This window comes from Epinephelus moara, chromosome 1 (assembly GCF_006386435.1).
Source record: "Epinephelus moara isolate mb chromosome 1, YSFRI_EMoa_1.0, whole genome shotgun sequence".
In the NCBI taxonomy this organism is placed as follows: Eukaryota; Metazoa; Chordata; class Actinopteri; order Perciformes; family Serranidae; genus Epinephelus; species Epinephelus moara.
Genome location: NC_065506.1, coordinates 4,142,118 through 4,157,848, shown reverse-complemented (window position 1 = coordinate 4,157,848; position 15,731 = coordinate 4,142,118). Strand labels below are relative to the sequence as shown.

General features: G+C 40.3%; 1 protein-coding gene across 2 annotated transcripts; it reads right to left on the bottom strand.

Annotated features, from left to right (window-relative positions):
• Positions 1-3,064: 3,064 nt before the first annotated feature.
• Positions 3,065-15,273, bottom strand: LOC126388507 (guanylyl cyclase-activating protein 2-like). 2 transcript variants are annotated; one of them, XM_050041630.1, is made up of 5 exons: positions 14,968-15,273; positions 14,737-14,886; positions 13,685-13,781; positions 3,404-3,530; positions 3,065-3,164 (listed from the first exon to the last, which is right to left on the bottom strand). In XM_050041630.1, exons 1-5 carry the CDS (start codon positions 15,160-15,162, stop codon positions 3,161-3,163), a joined length of 573 nt encoding a protein of 190 aa, XP_049897587.1. In that variant the 5' UTR covers positions 15,163-15,273; the 3' UTR covers positions 3,065-3,160. The 2 variants fall into 2 exon arrangements, with proteins under 2 accessions (XP_049897587.1, XP_049897598.1); XM_050041641.1 differs by lacking the exons at positions 3,065-3,164; positions 3,404-3,530 and adding an exon at positions 8,893-12,048.
• Positions 15,274-15,731: the final 458 nt, after the last annotated feature.

Here is a 15,731-nt window from a genome sequence, read left to right as displayed (position 1 = left end):
ACTGTTAAGATAAAAAAAATGTCAGCCCTTCATCATTACATCCTATGTGTGTAAAATTTTGTCATAATTAGCATTTGAATTCTTGAGTTATGACCAAAAACATATTTTGTGAGGTCACAATGACCCTGTTTTTTTGTTTTTGTTTTTTTTGGGGTTTTTTATTTACCTTCGATCATCAAATTCTAATCAGTTCATCCTTTAGTCTAAGTGGATGTTTGTACCAAATTTGAAAAAAACAAAAACAACCAACAACCCTAAAGTTGTCCCTAAAATATCATGTTGACAAGAATGAGACAGACAAGGTCACAGTGACCTTTGACCTTTGATCAAAGTGGACATTCAACATATTAAATCCCTTAAGGCGTTCTTGAGATATTGAGTTTATGAGAATGGGACGTACGTATGTATGGATGGACAGACAACCTGAAAACATAATGCCTCTGGTGGCAGCAGTTGCCAGACTGCTCACTGGCCTGTCAAAACAGCCTTTCAAAGTTTTAACTATTAACAGTGCCAAAATGCATAATCCCTCTAAAATGTGTTGACACATATTATGTTTGAGTCCCTGGTGCTCCAGAATCGTATTTACAATCTGCACTGGCACGAAGTATACATTTACTCAAGTATTACACCTGTGTATCATTTTGAGGTACTTGTACTTCACTTGAGCATTCTGATATCATGCTATTTTATACAGTACTACTACCACAGTACATCTCAGAGGGACATACTTTTTATGTCACTGCATTAGGTATTACAAGTTACTTTAGATTATGATTTTAGATTCACAGATATAATATTCTTAAAATATATTTGGTATAAACTGTATGGCAGGGATTAGAATTAGCACCACTTTGACCAACTACAACAGTTAAATGTTACTTTCACTGTAGATGCATCTACATCAATATAATGGCCCATTTTTTACACAAGTGCTTTTAGTTTTTAAATTCTAACTACATTTTTTTCTTCTAATACATAAGTAACATTTAGAGCTGATAGCTCCAGTTTAGCTTAATTATTCTTTGATTATGTAGTGAATTGTCACTTATACTCTTTGGATAAACATCTACAGAATGAAGCGAAATAGTTGAAATTTATTTATATGTATACATATACATACATATATATATATATATATATATATATATATATATATATATATATATACATATATATGCATACATACATACATACATACATACACTGAACAGTGGTCATCAACTAAAGTCAACTGATTAGCTCAGGTTCAAGAGCAGGGTCAGGCTTCAGCTACTTAACGCCTGTCAAACCTACTTCTTCCTTCCTGTTCTTATATTTGTCCCTCTGCACTCCCTGTTCACACCCATTCAACCTCTCAACCCCTTTCAACGTTTCTCCTACTCAATCATGTGTACATTTCACTCATTTCTCCCTTCCCCAGGAACTGCCCAAGCCTTGTAATTGACTCAGGTAACATCAGCACCTGAAACGGTCCCATGTAGTCTCCTCTTTCCTGTCCTTTATTACATTTGTCCCAGTGTCTGAATATTCAGATAATTAACGTGGAATAATAAGACACCAAGGATTAGTGGTAAGAACTTGTATGACAGGGAAAAGGGGGCCTAGACCTTCTGAATGTGTGTAAGTACTGCATTTAACTCTAGCTATTCTTTGAAATGAGTCTGTGGCCTTAATTCAAGAGACACAAGATGGCAAAGGATTAAACAGGAAGCTTTAGATATGTTAAAAGAAAAGGTCTCATTACAGGGGCTGTGGTTTGGCCCCCTGTGTAAGAACATTGACAACCCTTTGATTCAGTTTTCTTGTTCCACTGTGCAAATATTCCAGAACCTGATCGACTTCAAGATCAATAACTCTCCATTATGGAACAACTATAGGTTCATGTTGAATGGCAGGCCACTTAGAAATGATGATTGGGAATCCATGGGTATTAGGACTTCAGACGATATGTGTTGCAAGTGGCTTTTGTATGCTGCTGCAGTCCAACACCAGTAGAGGGCCTCAGTGCTATTGAGACAGTGAGAGCATGCAGGAAGTACCGTCCAGACGTGAAACATTAGGCTGGTTGGAGACGAACTGTACCTCGCCTGGAAAGTGGACGAGATCAGGCAACTGCAGCAGGAGGCCGTGACAAAAAGCTGTGGTGAAGTCAAACAGTTTCCAGCAGCCCTCAGTCTGTACAGGAAGTCACAGAAACATTCACATATGATATCAATTTATTAAAGTATTATCAGACTCATATATCAGTACGGTCTCAGTCTTAAATTGTTTTAATTGTGATAGATTGATTTATTAAAATGCTTTACAGGCGTTCTGTAGTTTATGTTCAAGGTTTAACCTCCATTTTACATAAATTCTCATGTAAATCAGCATCATATCAGTTTGCTGCTGCAGAGCAGACCTGTCCCCTCAACTACATAGGCTAAATAAACTGTGTCTGACTATTAGGTTAATATTTTCAGAGGAAAAAAAAAAAAACAAGACAAGAGCTTTCATTAAAGATCAGTCAGATACAGTCAGGGCTTCACATCTGTACAGATGTTATTTTAAGAATCCTTACATCCCACTTACGACAAGTCTTTGTGCTAAATACTGCAATAATTAAAACAGTCCAATGTTAATATACAATACATTATGTATAGTTTATGATGAATGTATTCAGTCTCTGACTACTGGACGTCACCATCAGTCACACAACATGTTTTCTGTTAACAGAATAAACCTTTAAATCAGACAAATAAAATTTAAATCTCTGAAATTCAACAAAAATGAAAAGTTTATCCAAAACGTCATCTTGTTGAGTCAACATCTAAACCAATCAGCTGTTAGATCAGGTTAGAGCCAGGCGCTTCCCATCATGCACTGGGTCTTGCAGTTGGTGCAGAGCACCTGCAGTGCTGTCCACTTTTGTATGACGTCAGAGCAAGTTGAGATGAAGTTGGACACAAAACTATCCGGCATGCGATCGTTGGTAATCGATTTGTGCAGGCCTGGCTTATCTCGAATGAGCCTAGTGTTTAAGGGTGAGCTAAGGATGCTGAAAGGCTTTACAGCAAAAATACATGTAGCCAGTGATGCTGACAGTACACTGACAGTAAACAAAGTTCCACCCGTTGAACAGTACCCCATTCCACCAATGGAGGATACGATAGCTTGTTTAACTGGAGGAGAACAATATACAAAGTTAGGCATAAGCTATGCATATTAGCAGATAGTGCTAGTTGAAGAATCAAGAAATCTGCTGCAAGGGTCCTAAGGACAGAGGGATGTCATATGCTGCAAAGCCCTCTGAGGCAAATTGTGATTTGTGATATTGGGCTTTATAAATAAAATTGACTGATTGATTGGAAGGACGCCACAGTGAACACACACAAAGGGCTGTTTACATACATGAGGTTACCTTTTGGTGTGAGTTCCAGTCCAGTCATTTTGCAGCATATGGAGGGTGTGCTGATCTGATACTTTCCTGTGATTCTCCATCCAGATTTGGAGCAGTACTGGCTCACTGCATGTCAGATAAGAGGAACCTATAGGGTTTGCATCACATACACTTTCAGACAAAGAGGGATTAGCTGGGATTTTTGGAAAAAAGTAATTTTACAAGTATTTGTATGGAAGGGAAGTTGTGATTTGCACAGATCATAAGCCACTGATAACTTTAATAAATCTATGTCAAAGAGGACATTTCAGAGGATAATGACATGGGCTGTACTGTTAAGAGCATATAACTACGTTATCATGTACAAAGCAGGTAAAACCAATGGTAACGCTGATGCTCTTAGCCGTCTCCCACTACCAGAGAAACCCAGCTGTCCAGCAACAGAGGAACATATACTAATGTTGGACCAGGGTTAAAATCCATTGATGACTTCAGATCAGCTTCAGAAATGGACAACTAAGGATCCCATTCTCTCCAGAGTGCATGAGTATGTCCTGAGAGGATGGCCAAATAACCGAGACAAAGACTTTATGCCTTACAGACAGAGACAACATGAGCTGAGTGTACAGGATGGTTGTGTGTTGTGGGGAGCCTGCATTGTGATACCAGAGAGGGGGCAAGCTCCTATGATGGAACAGTTGCATCAGTCACAACCTGGGATGAGCTGCATGAAAGGCCTGGAGAGAAGTTACATGTGGCACCTGCATGTGCATCACTCCTCCCCTGGGAGTGGCCAGAGAAGCCATGGAGAAGACTCCTCATAGATCATGCTGGTCCTTTAATGGGTAAAATGTTCCTAGTGATTGTGAATGCGCACACATTGTTAGATATATAGCCAGTGACCACAGCTACATCAGCTGCCACAGTAAACTTCAGTACACATGGTATCCCCGAGATGATTTTATCTGATAATGCACAATATTATGCCAGTGAGCAAACCACAGAGTTTATGAAACTAAATGGAATCACACATGTCAGATCAGCACCGTACCACCCCTCATCCAATGGCTTGGCAGACAGAGCTGTTCAAACTTTCAAAGAGCTCATTAAAAAAGAGCACAGGTGATACATTGGAGACAAAGCTAAACAGGGCTCTGTTTAGCTATCACATCACTCCACAGTCAACATTTTGACTGTCACCTGCTGAGATGATGATGGGTAGGAAGTTGAGCTGTATGCTTGATCTCATACACAGGCTTAAGACAGAAGGTGGCAGCAAAACAAGCAAGCCAAAAGGCCTACCACGACATCGTGCCAAAGAATGCAACTTTAAAGCAGGAAACCCTGTCTATACCAAAAACTATGGATGTGAACCTAAACGGATACCAGGACTGATACAGGAGATCACTGGTCTAGCTTTGTACAGAGTTTTGCTGGGAAATGGCAGCACATGGATTAACTGTTCAGCATAGATCTGCCAGTTCTGATACCAAATTTGACACATGAGGAAGAATATGGGGTTCCTTCACCAGTAAACAGCTTTGGGCCACAGAACACAGGTAACTACACAAGTGGATGAAAAACCTTTGCCTGTTGTGAGACATGGAGAACAGAGAACCCAGTGATTCACCAGCTAAGGAGTTCTTAAGATCTCAAAGAACCAGGAGACCACCAGCTTATATGAAAGACTTGGTGAAGTAAAGGACATGTCAGAGACTTAAAAATGAGATTGAACTGTTAATAGTGTTCAGATTTATATTAAGTTTTTGTTCAAAAGAAAAGAAAACAGCGTTAATAGTGGTTTAATTTCACAACAAACAATGCTGAGGCTTAGGACAAACACTATCATTACCTGGCTGTCAATGACGGCAGATGAGGGAGGCGTGATGCTGCTCTGTGGGGCGCTTGATTTGTGTGTGGCTGCCAAAAGTGAAATTAAAGAGGGAGAGCCAGGGGCTCGACCCAAAGGCGGTTGTCGAGCATACAACACACTTTTAACTGGGAATTGATGCCATGGGCCAAATTTAAAGCCATCTATCCACAAGAGTAATAAATAAAGAAAACATGGACCATTCATGTAGCTTCTGGAGTCTGTCTCAAGTTAACTGTGTCCAGAATGACCTCAGGAGCCCAGTCTCACTCCAGAGTCGTCGAAATCCGGCGCTTGGCAGTGACTTGTGGTGTCAGACACCAACAAAAAAAGGCGTCCTTTAACGTCGGCATGATGTGCGGACGGTTTAGTTTAACAGCACCCTGTGTTCAATCTAGTTCAATCTCTGTCATCCTGGGTACTGTTACACTGTTAAATATTTGGTCAGTTGTGATCTTATTTGCATATATTTAAAAAGTCTTTATTTGCAACCCCACATACAACTTTAAGCTCATCAAAAGTTCTTAATTTTCTGTCATGTGGATTTATCATAGCGTGATATCTTCAGATATCAATGAAATAGCCTATGTCATCTTCAGTTGAGCTGACTTTGTTGCTGAACATCACAACATTACCATGATGCAGTTGCAGCCTCCTCTAGTTCCGCCATGCTACTGTGCACAAGACTAACACGTAATATATAGTTCTGCCATTTGCGGAGCCTGGGCTGCCTACAGAGACCAGACTTTTTCACAGCATATTCAGAGGACATGTAGCTAGCGGATCGTGAGGAGATGTTTGCTGTATGTGACTTAGCCTGGTCTTTAGTTTACAGGGGCTCAAACACAACTTAACCACAACAAACAAATTTCTGCATGACTATACATCTTAGTAAGCCTACTCCCTGTTTCATTCACCTTTTCTTTTATTGTATACTTACTAACACAAACAGAGATTAAAAAAAATGTAAATCAAAATAACAGATATCAATTATCTCAATACAGCCAGTCTAGTTTAATTTAATCTAAACTAGCCTGGCATAAAATCACACCATCTCCCTCCAGATTCAGGTTCACCAGCTGCGAGCGGAAACAGACGCCAAATTACTAGGCTAATTACTTTCCCACTTACACACGTCTTTTAAAACCAAAACTCAACTTGAAATAAAGTTTACGTCTCCCACGTTGCGTCTCTATTGATTTATTATTTTATTTTTCGGAGAACAGTGTTTTTCAGTTTTTTGTAAAGATGTGTTGATTTTGATGGTTATTTACTTCAGAAAGCATTTAAATTGTGTACAATGTGGCATTGTTTTCTTTGTTGTTGCCTGTTATGAATAAATGATAAATGTAGAAAGTAAGTGTGAATGTGTAGCAGCTGATAGGTATATATAGTATAGATATTTCGACACCTCTTATGTAAGCTAGACAGACATTTCCCTGCTTATTACCCTGTACACAAATGTTCTGTACACACTGAACATTTGTGAGCCTCAAGCTCAAGAAACCCTCTAGTGCTGGGCAGGGTGGACTGTGCATGTTGTTTTCTGCATACACAAAAAAAAGTGGAAGGTATGGCCTTTTTTTACTTGAGCACTTGCTCTGCACAGACAACTTTCCTTATATCATTAAACCTTTACTCATACACTGTTGTGGTGTGGTCCTGGCAGGTGAAATTTTGAAACAAGTTGTTTGCAACCACTGGTATTACACTTATGAAGAATACAAGATATATAAAGGGCCTGTAGGTATGTCTGGTTCATCTGAGTGACTGAGTGAAGCAGGTCAACCCTTTGGATGCCCAGTATCTGCTGCAACTGCACAGATATTCAGTATTTGCTATTTTTTTAACTCATCACTGTGATCACTCTTAATCACTCCTTAAGACCTGCAAGCAAACTGATCTTTAGCCAAGACTTAACCATATTTAAGCCTCTAAGGATTACGCTTAAAGCCCCAGGGTGGAGAATTTGAAACATGTCTGACTTTGGTGATACCAATCTTAACCCTCAATCTTAACTTTCAAGCTCAACCCTCAATCTCACTAGCCCTTAAAAACCAAGTGTTAGTGTGGTGCTGGGAAATCTCAAAAGTAAGGGACATACAGCCCTTAATCTTCATCCTTAAAGGGATAGTGCACCCAAAAATGAAAATTCAGCCATTATCTACTCACCCATATGCCGACGGAGGCCCTGGTGAAGTTTTAGAGTCCTCACATCCCTTGTGGAGATCGGCAGGGGCAGCAGCTAGCACACCTAATGGCTGACGGCGCCCCAGACTAACGTCCAAGAAAACAAAATTGAATCCACAAAGTATCTCCATACTGCTCATCCGTAGTGATCCAAGTGTCCTGAAGCCGCGACATAAAAAGTTGTTTCGAAAAACGTCATATGAACTCTGTTTTTTGCCTCACTGTAGCCTGTAGCTCTGACTGCTTCTCTGTGCTCCGCGCTCACGTGTGCGCTTGTGCGAGACCAGCGAAAGCATGAGCTTTGCTTACCTGTGTTTACATCACGTGACACGTGCACCGCAGGGGGAGACAACAGTAACCACATATCCCAGACCAACGCCATTGTCCGCCTGAACTACGGTAGAAATGAATGACTTATTCCTCTGAAAGCCTGCCATCTGGTCCTGCGGGCCTCTGCCTTTTCTTCCAGTTGATCTTGGGGAAGTAAAAAAACGTCTCCAGAACACCACGGGTCAGTAGTGCTGGAAACTCAGGGTGATCAGTGAAGCACGGTCTCTGAAGAGCAGCAGTCTCGTCAGTACTGATGTCCAGATTCTCAAGTGCAGGCATCGCCAATTCCCAGTCTGAGCAGCAAAGACTGTCCTCATCCGTTGGCATTGCTTTGCATTTGAAACAACAACACCACCAGGTTTCCAGTGCTCGACTCCGGTATTCTGCGGCTGGCTGAGGCTCATGAGCTGCGGCGGGTGCTTCGTCCAGTAGCCTGAGTTCCGTCTGTATACTCGATCTCAAACAAATACGGCTCAACAAAGAAATGCTGTTCCTCCTCAATTTCAAAGTCTTCAGACATGTTGGGCTGTCCTTTGCTAAAAGACCGTAGTGCAAATTATCTTTTAGCTACTGTGGTTACTGTTGTCTCTCCCTGCGGTACACGTGTCACATGATGTAAACACAGGTAAGCAAAGCTCATGCTTCGCTGGTCTCNACGTTTTTCGAAACAACTTTTTATGTCGCGGCTTCAGGACACTTGGATCACTACGGATGAGCATGTTGGAGATACTATGTGGATTCAATTTTGTGCTCTTGGACGTTAGTCTGGGGTGCCGTCAGCCATTAGGTGTGCTAGCCGCTCCCCCCGCCGATCTCCGCAAGGGATGTGAAGACCCTAAAACTTCACCAGGGCCACCCTCATGCGGGTGAGTAGATAATGGCTGAATTTTAATTTTTGGGTGCACTATCCCTTTAACTCAACACACTGAGAATCGGGACAGCACTAGCACTTCGCGGGAGCACGGATTTTTGAGACTGAGGGTTAAGATTGAGGGTTAAGATAAGAATTGGGATTGGGCCAAGTGGTGAAATCACGAGTCAATCATCAAGACACTCAGTCTATTATCAATTCAAGAAAATCAAGCATGAAGTGTGTGTAAAATTGTTTTTAATAACAAAATAAAAGCTCATCTGAAAGAGATACAGCATGAATTTTCACAACTTTTTCTTCAGACTTGTACAAAACAACAACAACAAAAAAACTGCATGATCCTCTGCCATATTCTTTTAGGGTTCTTAGTTTAACCATATGAAAAGGGCAACATTGCAGAAATATATGGGTTGTCTGAAATGCTCCATTTTTGTGTCTGTCTCTTAAAGACCCCCTCTTGAAAAAACTCTGTCTGCTCTGATTGGTCTAGTATTAAGAGACCTGGATACCGCAGTGGCAGCAGGGCTCCATTCATAACTCAGTGGCGCATGAAGCCAGAATCGCTCTATTTCCTCGGTATGAAATTACCTGGAAGATCAGCACCGCTTCTGCATCATTGAGCTCACAGAGCAGGCATACTAGAGACTCACAACCCCAAACATGACCTAGAGTGGCCAAGCATCTGACTTCAGGTTTAGTGCTCCACTAATTTGAATGAGTAATTTAGTCTTGCAGCTCTTTCAGACTTTCCAAATGTCTGATTTACAGATGTCTCTTTCCCAATACAAGTCTATGGGAAAGTGTTTTTGGGCCCAATGGCATCATGTGATGGACCTTGGAAATTGCAGTATCACTGTTTGGCCACTACAAAAATTAGTTTCAAAGCCCAGCGCACTTCCTGCTGGCCAATCTGTATCTCAGTGTGTCTGCACCTTTATTGCAGCTGGGGAGTGACTGTAATGGAGAATAGCTGCACTTTCTACTGGGAAAAATCCAGGTTGGTTGGGATGGTTTATGTATAACAAAACTCAGCACTTTCCCCAGAAAACTGATGTTCATAACCATATGAACTTTGAGTCATTGTATCCTCACTGAGTTTCTTTTCCTAAACCCTACCACGGTAACTTTACTTGCCTAAACCTAACCTTCGTAACTTTGCGTTAAGTACATAGTCATTCGCGGAGTGTTAATTCATATAATGTCATACGAGCCATTGTGTGTTTTCGTAGGATATCATGTGAAGCCTTGTATGAGGGTAAGTTGGAAAAATAACCAGTTAAAGTTTTTAAACACAACTGGACATCTTGGTTAGCTCAGAGATCCGAGGTCCCTGGCTTTGTTTCCAAGTGGAAAAGGAGAAAAAACTCAGCCCATCGATCCTTTTTCTGTAGCGATCGTGAGAATGATTGTGGCAGTTAACTATACAGCACGTCTGCACCATTTATATCGCTAACGTTAATGGTAATTTGCTAAAAGAACAACAACAAAACACAACTGTAGCGTTGCGCAACGTAAACAGACTTTCCAATTGGGAGCCCACAATGCATTGCGATTTTCCCACTTCCGCTACGTCACCCTTTCGAACCCAATTACTTTTACATATGTTTACCTTATTGTCTGAAACTTTGGCCACATTCAATATGAACATCTGACATTATGTGTTCAAAATAATTCACTCATTCACTCATTTACTCAATGTAGGAGACTGTGTAGTGAGCTCATTTGGAACATGAAAAAAACACTTTCGGACCCTACTTGGGTCATATTGTCGGCGCCACTGATGACAACATTGCTGTCGCACAATCAAAGCATGTCAGATCAACGTTGGCTTGTGAACAAGTCAGAACAAATACTGACATGCATATTTGTGATGAATACATTATACTCAGCATATTTTCTCCAGATTAATGAAGAACATTACTAAGTACTTTGTGGCTATTTGTGTTGTGATGCTCTGCCCACATTAAACTTATTAATGACAGGAGGAGAAAGAGCAAGGTGATTGCAACCTGTCCTACTAATGTAAGTAATTTTTCATTTCACATTTGATATGTTAAAGTTCGTTTTACCAGTTAGTCGTGTAATAACTTGTGGATTTAATGTATAGCGATATGCATTACCCCGTACGGCACAAATCCCAGCTAGTAGCAGCCCAGCTCGCTAATGTTGGCTAGTGTTAGCCCTCCTCTGTGCAGCTGATTTATTTTAATCTCTTCATTGACAGATGACTATGGGGTCCAAAGGACAGAGGGATGTCGTATGCTGTAAAGTCCTGTGAGGCAAATTGTGATTTGTGATATTGGGCTTTATAAATAAAATTGATTGATTGATTGATTGATTGATTGATTGATTGATTGATTGATTGACTACACATTAGATTAACAATTTATTACATGGCTAAAAAAATGGTAAAACAAATTTCAACATAACATAAAAAGTTAAATGTTGCAATCAAGCTACTCTCTTCCTTCTTGTCTGTCTCTTGTGTCTGTTTCAAATAGTCCGTCTGTTCCTTCAGCTCAATGCATGATGGGATATATTGCTAGGTTAGTGACCACTGATTTTCTATTACGTTCCGCAATGCATTGTAGGATACTTGGAGTTCACTAAATAGGGTATAATAATTCTCATTATACATTAGGATAGCACTACAAAAAGGCAAGGTCACTATATAGTGAGTAGTGAGTGATTTCAAACACAGCCATTGTAACATTATATATGACAGAAAATAATGAAAAGCATAATAGAGCCCCTTTAAATAAACTAACAAATAAATATGTCAGTATATGTTTTTAGATTGTTCCGCTGTCCCCAAGTAACTGAAAAAATAAATAAATAAAAATACTGCTTTAGTAGAACCATCATAATTATGTACATGTGTAAAACGTATAATATCAAATCAATATATTTGTATAGAGTAAGTATTACATAAGTATACTACCAACTAAACTAAAAATAACACATGCAATAATGATGAATGTAAATGCAAAGTAATTAACTGTATTGCATTTCACTGTGAATGTTCTCTGTAAGCACTGGGTGCCTGTAGATGAGAGACATAAGCTCACTTCCAGAACAAACCACAGCCATGCAACAAGGACTCAGACCTTTGGATCAGCAGTCAAAATCAGGGTAGAACTGCAATCGTGAAAAAGTGCACTGAGCTCCAGCTCCATGTGACAGAAAGCTCAACATGGAGACACAGGCAAAACTCCAGACAGCACCTCTGTGTCAGCCAGCCTGAAACAAAAAACTGTTGGCAGTGAACCCACTAAGAGTGAAATCATGGTAATTTCCCACAGTTCTGGATGACCCAGCCAGTGGCGTTGATATCCAGCTTCAGTAGGTTCATGACCCATTCGTCCTTCTGAGCTCCCTTCATGAACTCAGACAAGGTTATCTGACCTGTGCGATACAAAAAACACAATCCACACGGATGGATTCGCATTTCACAAAAAGTCATAGAATATCAGCAGTAAAATGATCAACATATTTTATGTGATCAAAATGGTGTTTGAGAGAGCATTTTACCTAAAGCTACATAAACATCTCTTGGTAACTGTTAACCCTTTCTGGTATGAAATTTAAAATGGCAAAAGTTTTGTCCAAAAAAAAGTAGTAATGCTGGTTACTTTTGCTGATCTTATACAAGCCTGTGAGTAGTTAAGTAAGAAGAAGATGAACTGATTTTCAAAAGGCAAAATGTTAAAGATCACACATTTCTTCAATATTTGTATGCAAGATTACTTTTTAATTTCAATCTTTTGCAGTTTCAAAATAACAAAAAGGGAAAAGGGCCTGAAGCAAAAGTTTGGGCACCCTGTATGGTTAGTACTTAGTGGCATCCCCTGTGGCAAGTGTCACAGCTTCTTAACACTTTTTGTATCCAGCTAAGAGTCTTTCAATTCTGATTTTCCACCCATTCTTCCTGCAAAAGGCTTCTAGCTCTGTGAGATTATTGGGCTGTCTTGCATGCACTGCTCTTTTGAGGTCTATCCACAGATTTTTAATGATGTTTAGGTCGGGGGACTATGAGAGCCATGGCAAAACCTTCAGCTTGTGCCCCTTGAGGTAGTCCATTGTGGATTTTGAGGTGTGTTTAGGATCATTGTCCTGTTGTAGAAGTTGTCGTCTCTTCATCTTCAGTGTTTTTACAGATGGTGATGTTTGCCTCCCAAATGTGCCGGAATTTAACTGAATCCATTCTTCCCTCTACCTGTGAAATGTTCCTTGTGCCACTGGCTGCAACACAAGTCCAAAGCATGATTGATCCACCTCCGTGTTTAACAGTTGGACTGCTGTTCTTTTCATGAAATTCTGCACCCTGTTTTCTCCAGTCATACCTCATTGTGTCCAAAAAGTTTTATTTAGCTTAATCAGTCCACAGGACTTGTTTCTAAAAAACATCAGGTTTTTTTAAGATGTATCTTTGCAAACTTCTGATGCTGAATTTTGTGGTGAGGACACAGGAAAGGTTTTCTTCTGATGAATCTTCCATGAAGGTCATATTTGCACAGGTGTCACTGCACAGTAGAACAGTGCACCACCACTCCAGAGTCTGCTAAATCTTCCTGCAGGTCTTTTGCAGCCAGACCAGGGTTTTGTTTTGCCTTTCTAACCTTTCAATCCTACCAGCAGCCCTCTTGAAAAGTTTTCTAGGTCTTCCAGACATCGACTTCACCTCCTTTGCTCTGAAATTTGCATCACCTGTCCCTTTCTTACGATGATTGTGAACAAGCCAGAGCCCCAACAAGCTTATTATGGTCTGAGACCCTGGTTAAAGATGTCTGCCAGCTCAAATATCTCGGGGTGCCCAAACTTTTGCAGGTTGCTTCTTTGCTTTTTCACTCTAAATTTGTACAAAACAAAAATGATACACAGGTCTTGCTTAAAATGTTGAAAAGCATGTTTCATCTTTAATTTCATGCCTTTTGGAGAAATTTTGACTGGGGTGGCCAAACTTTTGCATGCCCCTGTATAAATGTGACAATTGTTATATTCAGTTTTCTTGCTTTCTAATGTACACTGTGATCTTACTTACCGTCATTATTCTGGTCAACCAGCTCAAAGATTCTGTCACAGATTTCAGATGGCGTCATATTGACGTCACTCGTCTGGAGCTTGATTTTGTAGAGAATCTGTGTGAGATACATGAAATGTGTCTGTGGTCAAGTGCATTAATTGTCACTTTATTTACTAAAGTAGTTACTACTAACTGTGCAGCACTTTCATTGACTGCAGGCACTTATCATATAGGCTTTCATGGAAAGGTGTTAAAATTGTTATGACAAAATACACTCTAAAGTTAAATGATGTGACTCAGACTCTAGTGGGAAAAAAATAAGACTGCAAACACAAATTCAAATGTTCATTTCTCTGAAGGTTTCTATAAATATAGAATATTAATATTCTAAATCTAGCATAATATAGTAACAATATAAACATTTTGCCTTGGGATTACTGTTATAAATATTCATTTATTCCCGTAGAACAAAACAAATCACATGGGCTGTGGGCTAATTTTAAGTGTCTAAATTTAGAGGCTTACCATAAAGTGCACCAAAGATGTTCAGTTCAAGAATAGCCCTCACAAAGACCATCCATTCCTTATCTAATACCCTGTGAACCTACAGTACATGACCCTGACCCTAAGCCTTGTCACTGGGCTGGTACCATAATCTGCTTTAAGAGGATCTGTGTTATGAAACTTGGAAATTCGGACAGTTTGACACATCAGCTGAGCATATCCCAATTCACTCTGATTTCACTTTGAAACAATTTGATTACATTGTTCAAAGTTTATTTTTTGGCTTTACTGCCTTTATTTGATGGGACAGATTAAGTGTGAAATGGGGTTAGAGAGGGGATAGCGTGTAGCAAAGGGCCATGTGTTGTAATCAAGCCTGCGACCACTGTGGCAAAGACATTGCCTTTGTACATGGGACACCTGCTTTACCCACTGACTTACTGGCTGCACCCACTTTGCTCAAAATAGCCTCAGGTTCTACAAAACTTTAACTCGTAATATTTGCATAAATCGCAAAAGCGATTTACAGAAAGTATGGGAATAAAATGTGAAAAGGTCTTTCCTACCCTTATGATCCGTTTCACCTCCTGCCTGTCCAACTTGCCGTTTCCATCCTTGTCGTACATCTTGAAGGACCACTTGAGTCGATCTTCAATATTCCCCCGTAAGATTAAGTGAAGTGCTGCTACATACTCGAGGAAATCAAGTGTGTTATCCTGTAAGCAAACAATGCAGAGTTGCATTCACAATTGAACTAAAATTCCAATTCTGTATAGAGAATTTTCTGCCTCTTTTACCCGGTTTGTGTCAAAGGAGCGAAATATTGTCTCAATGTAGAGGGACTCCTCTGCAGAGCTGCTCTGTACCCCGAAGATCCTCTTGAACTCATGTAAGTGCAGGGCACCGCTCGGACACTCCTTCATGAAAATGATGCACAGGTCCTGGATCTGTGCCAAATCCATCTCCTCACTGTGGCTCTCTCCTTGTCCCATGGCCTCCTTTATTGCCTCAGTAGAAGATGTGACAGTTTATTGGAGTGAAAGTTTGGATGTGACACTCTGCAGGTCACTAAGGCATCTGCTCACACTCCAGTCAAACTAAAGAGCTTTGCACTGCCGTCCAGCCGCTCTCTGAGCAGGCAGAGGGATGGTGGTCAATCCTATTAACTTGTTAATCACATGATCTTTAGCCAGCAAGTTGTTGACCAAGAAGGCCTGTCAATCTGGCAATACTCTTGTTACCATGCGCCAAAAACACAGGTAATTAATTAAGTGGTATCTACTTAATTATAGAACCAGCAGAGTCAGTTAAACCAGCTGGCTTTGATATCAGCTGTCTGCCTGTGTGTGAGTCTGTAGTGGCCCACACGTCTGAGGCTTCAGCCCTGAACATTTTATAAAGAGTAGGGGTGTGAATCACTAGAGCCCCCACGATATGATTTTATCACAATACTTTAGTCACAATACAATATTACTGCGATTTTAAACTCTTTGCAATATGCTGAATACTGCGATAACATAGATTGGGATACACTGCAAATTATTACTTTTTTCAACTGCTA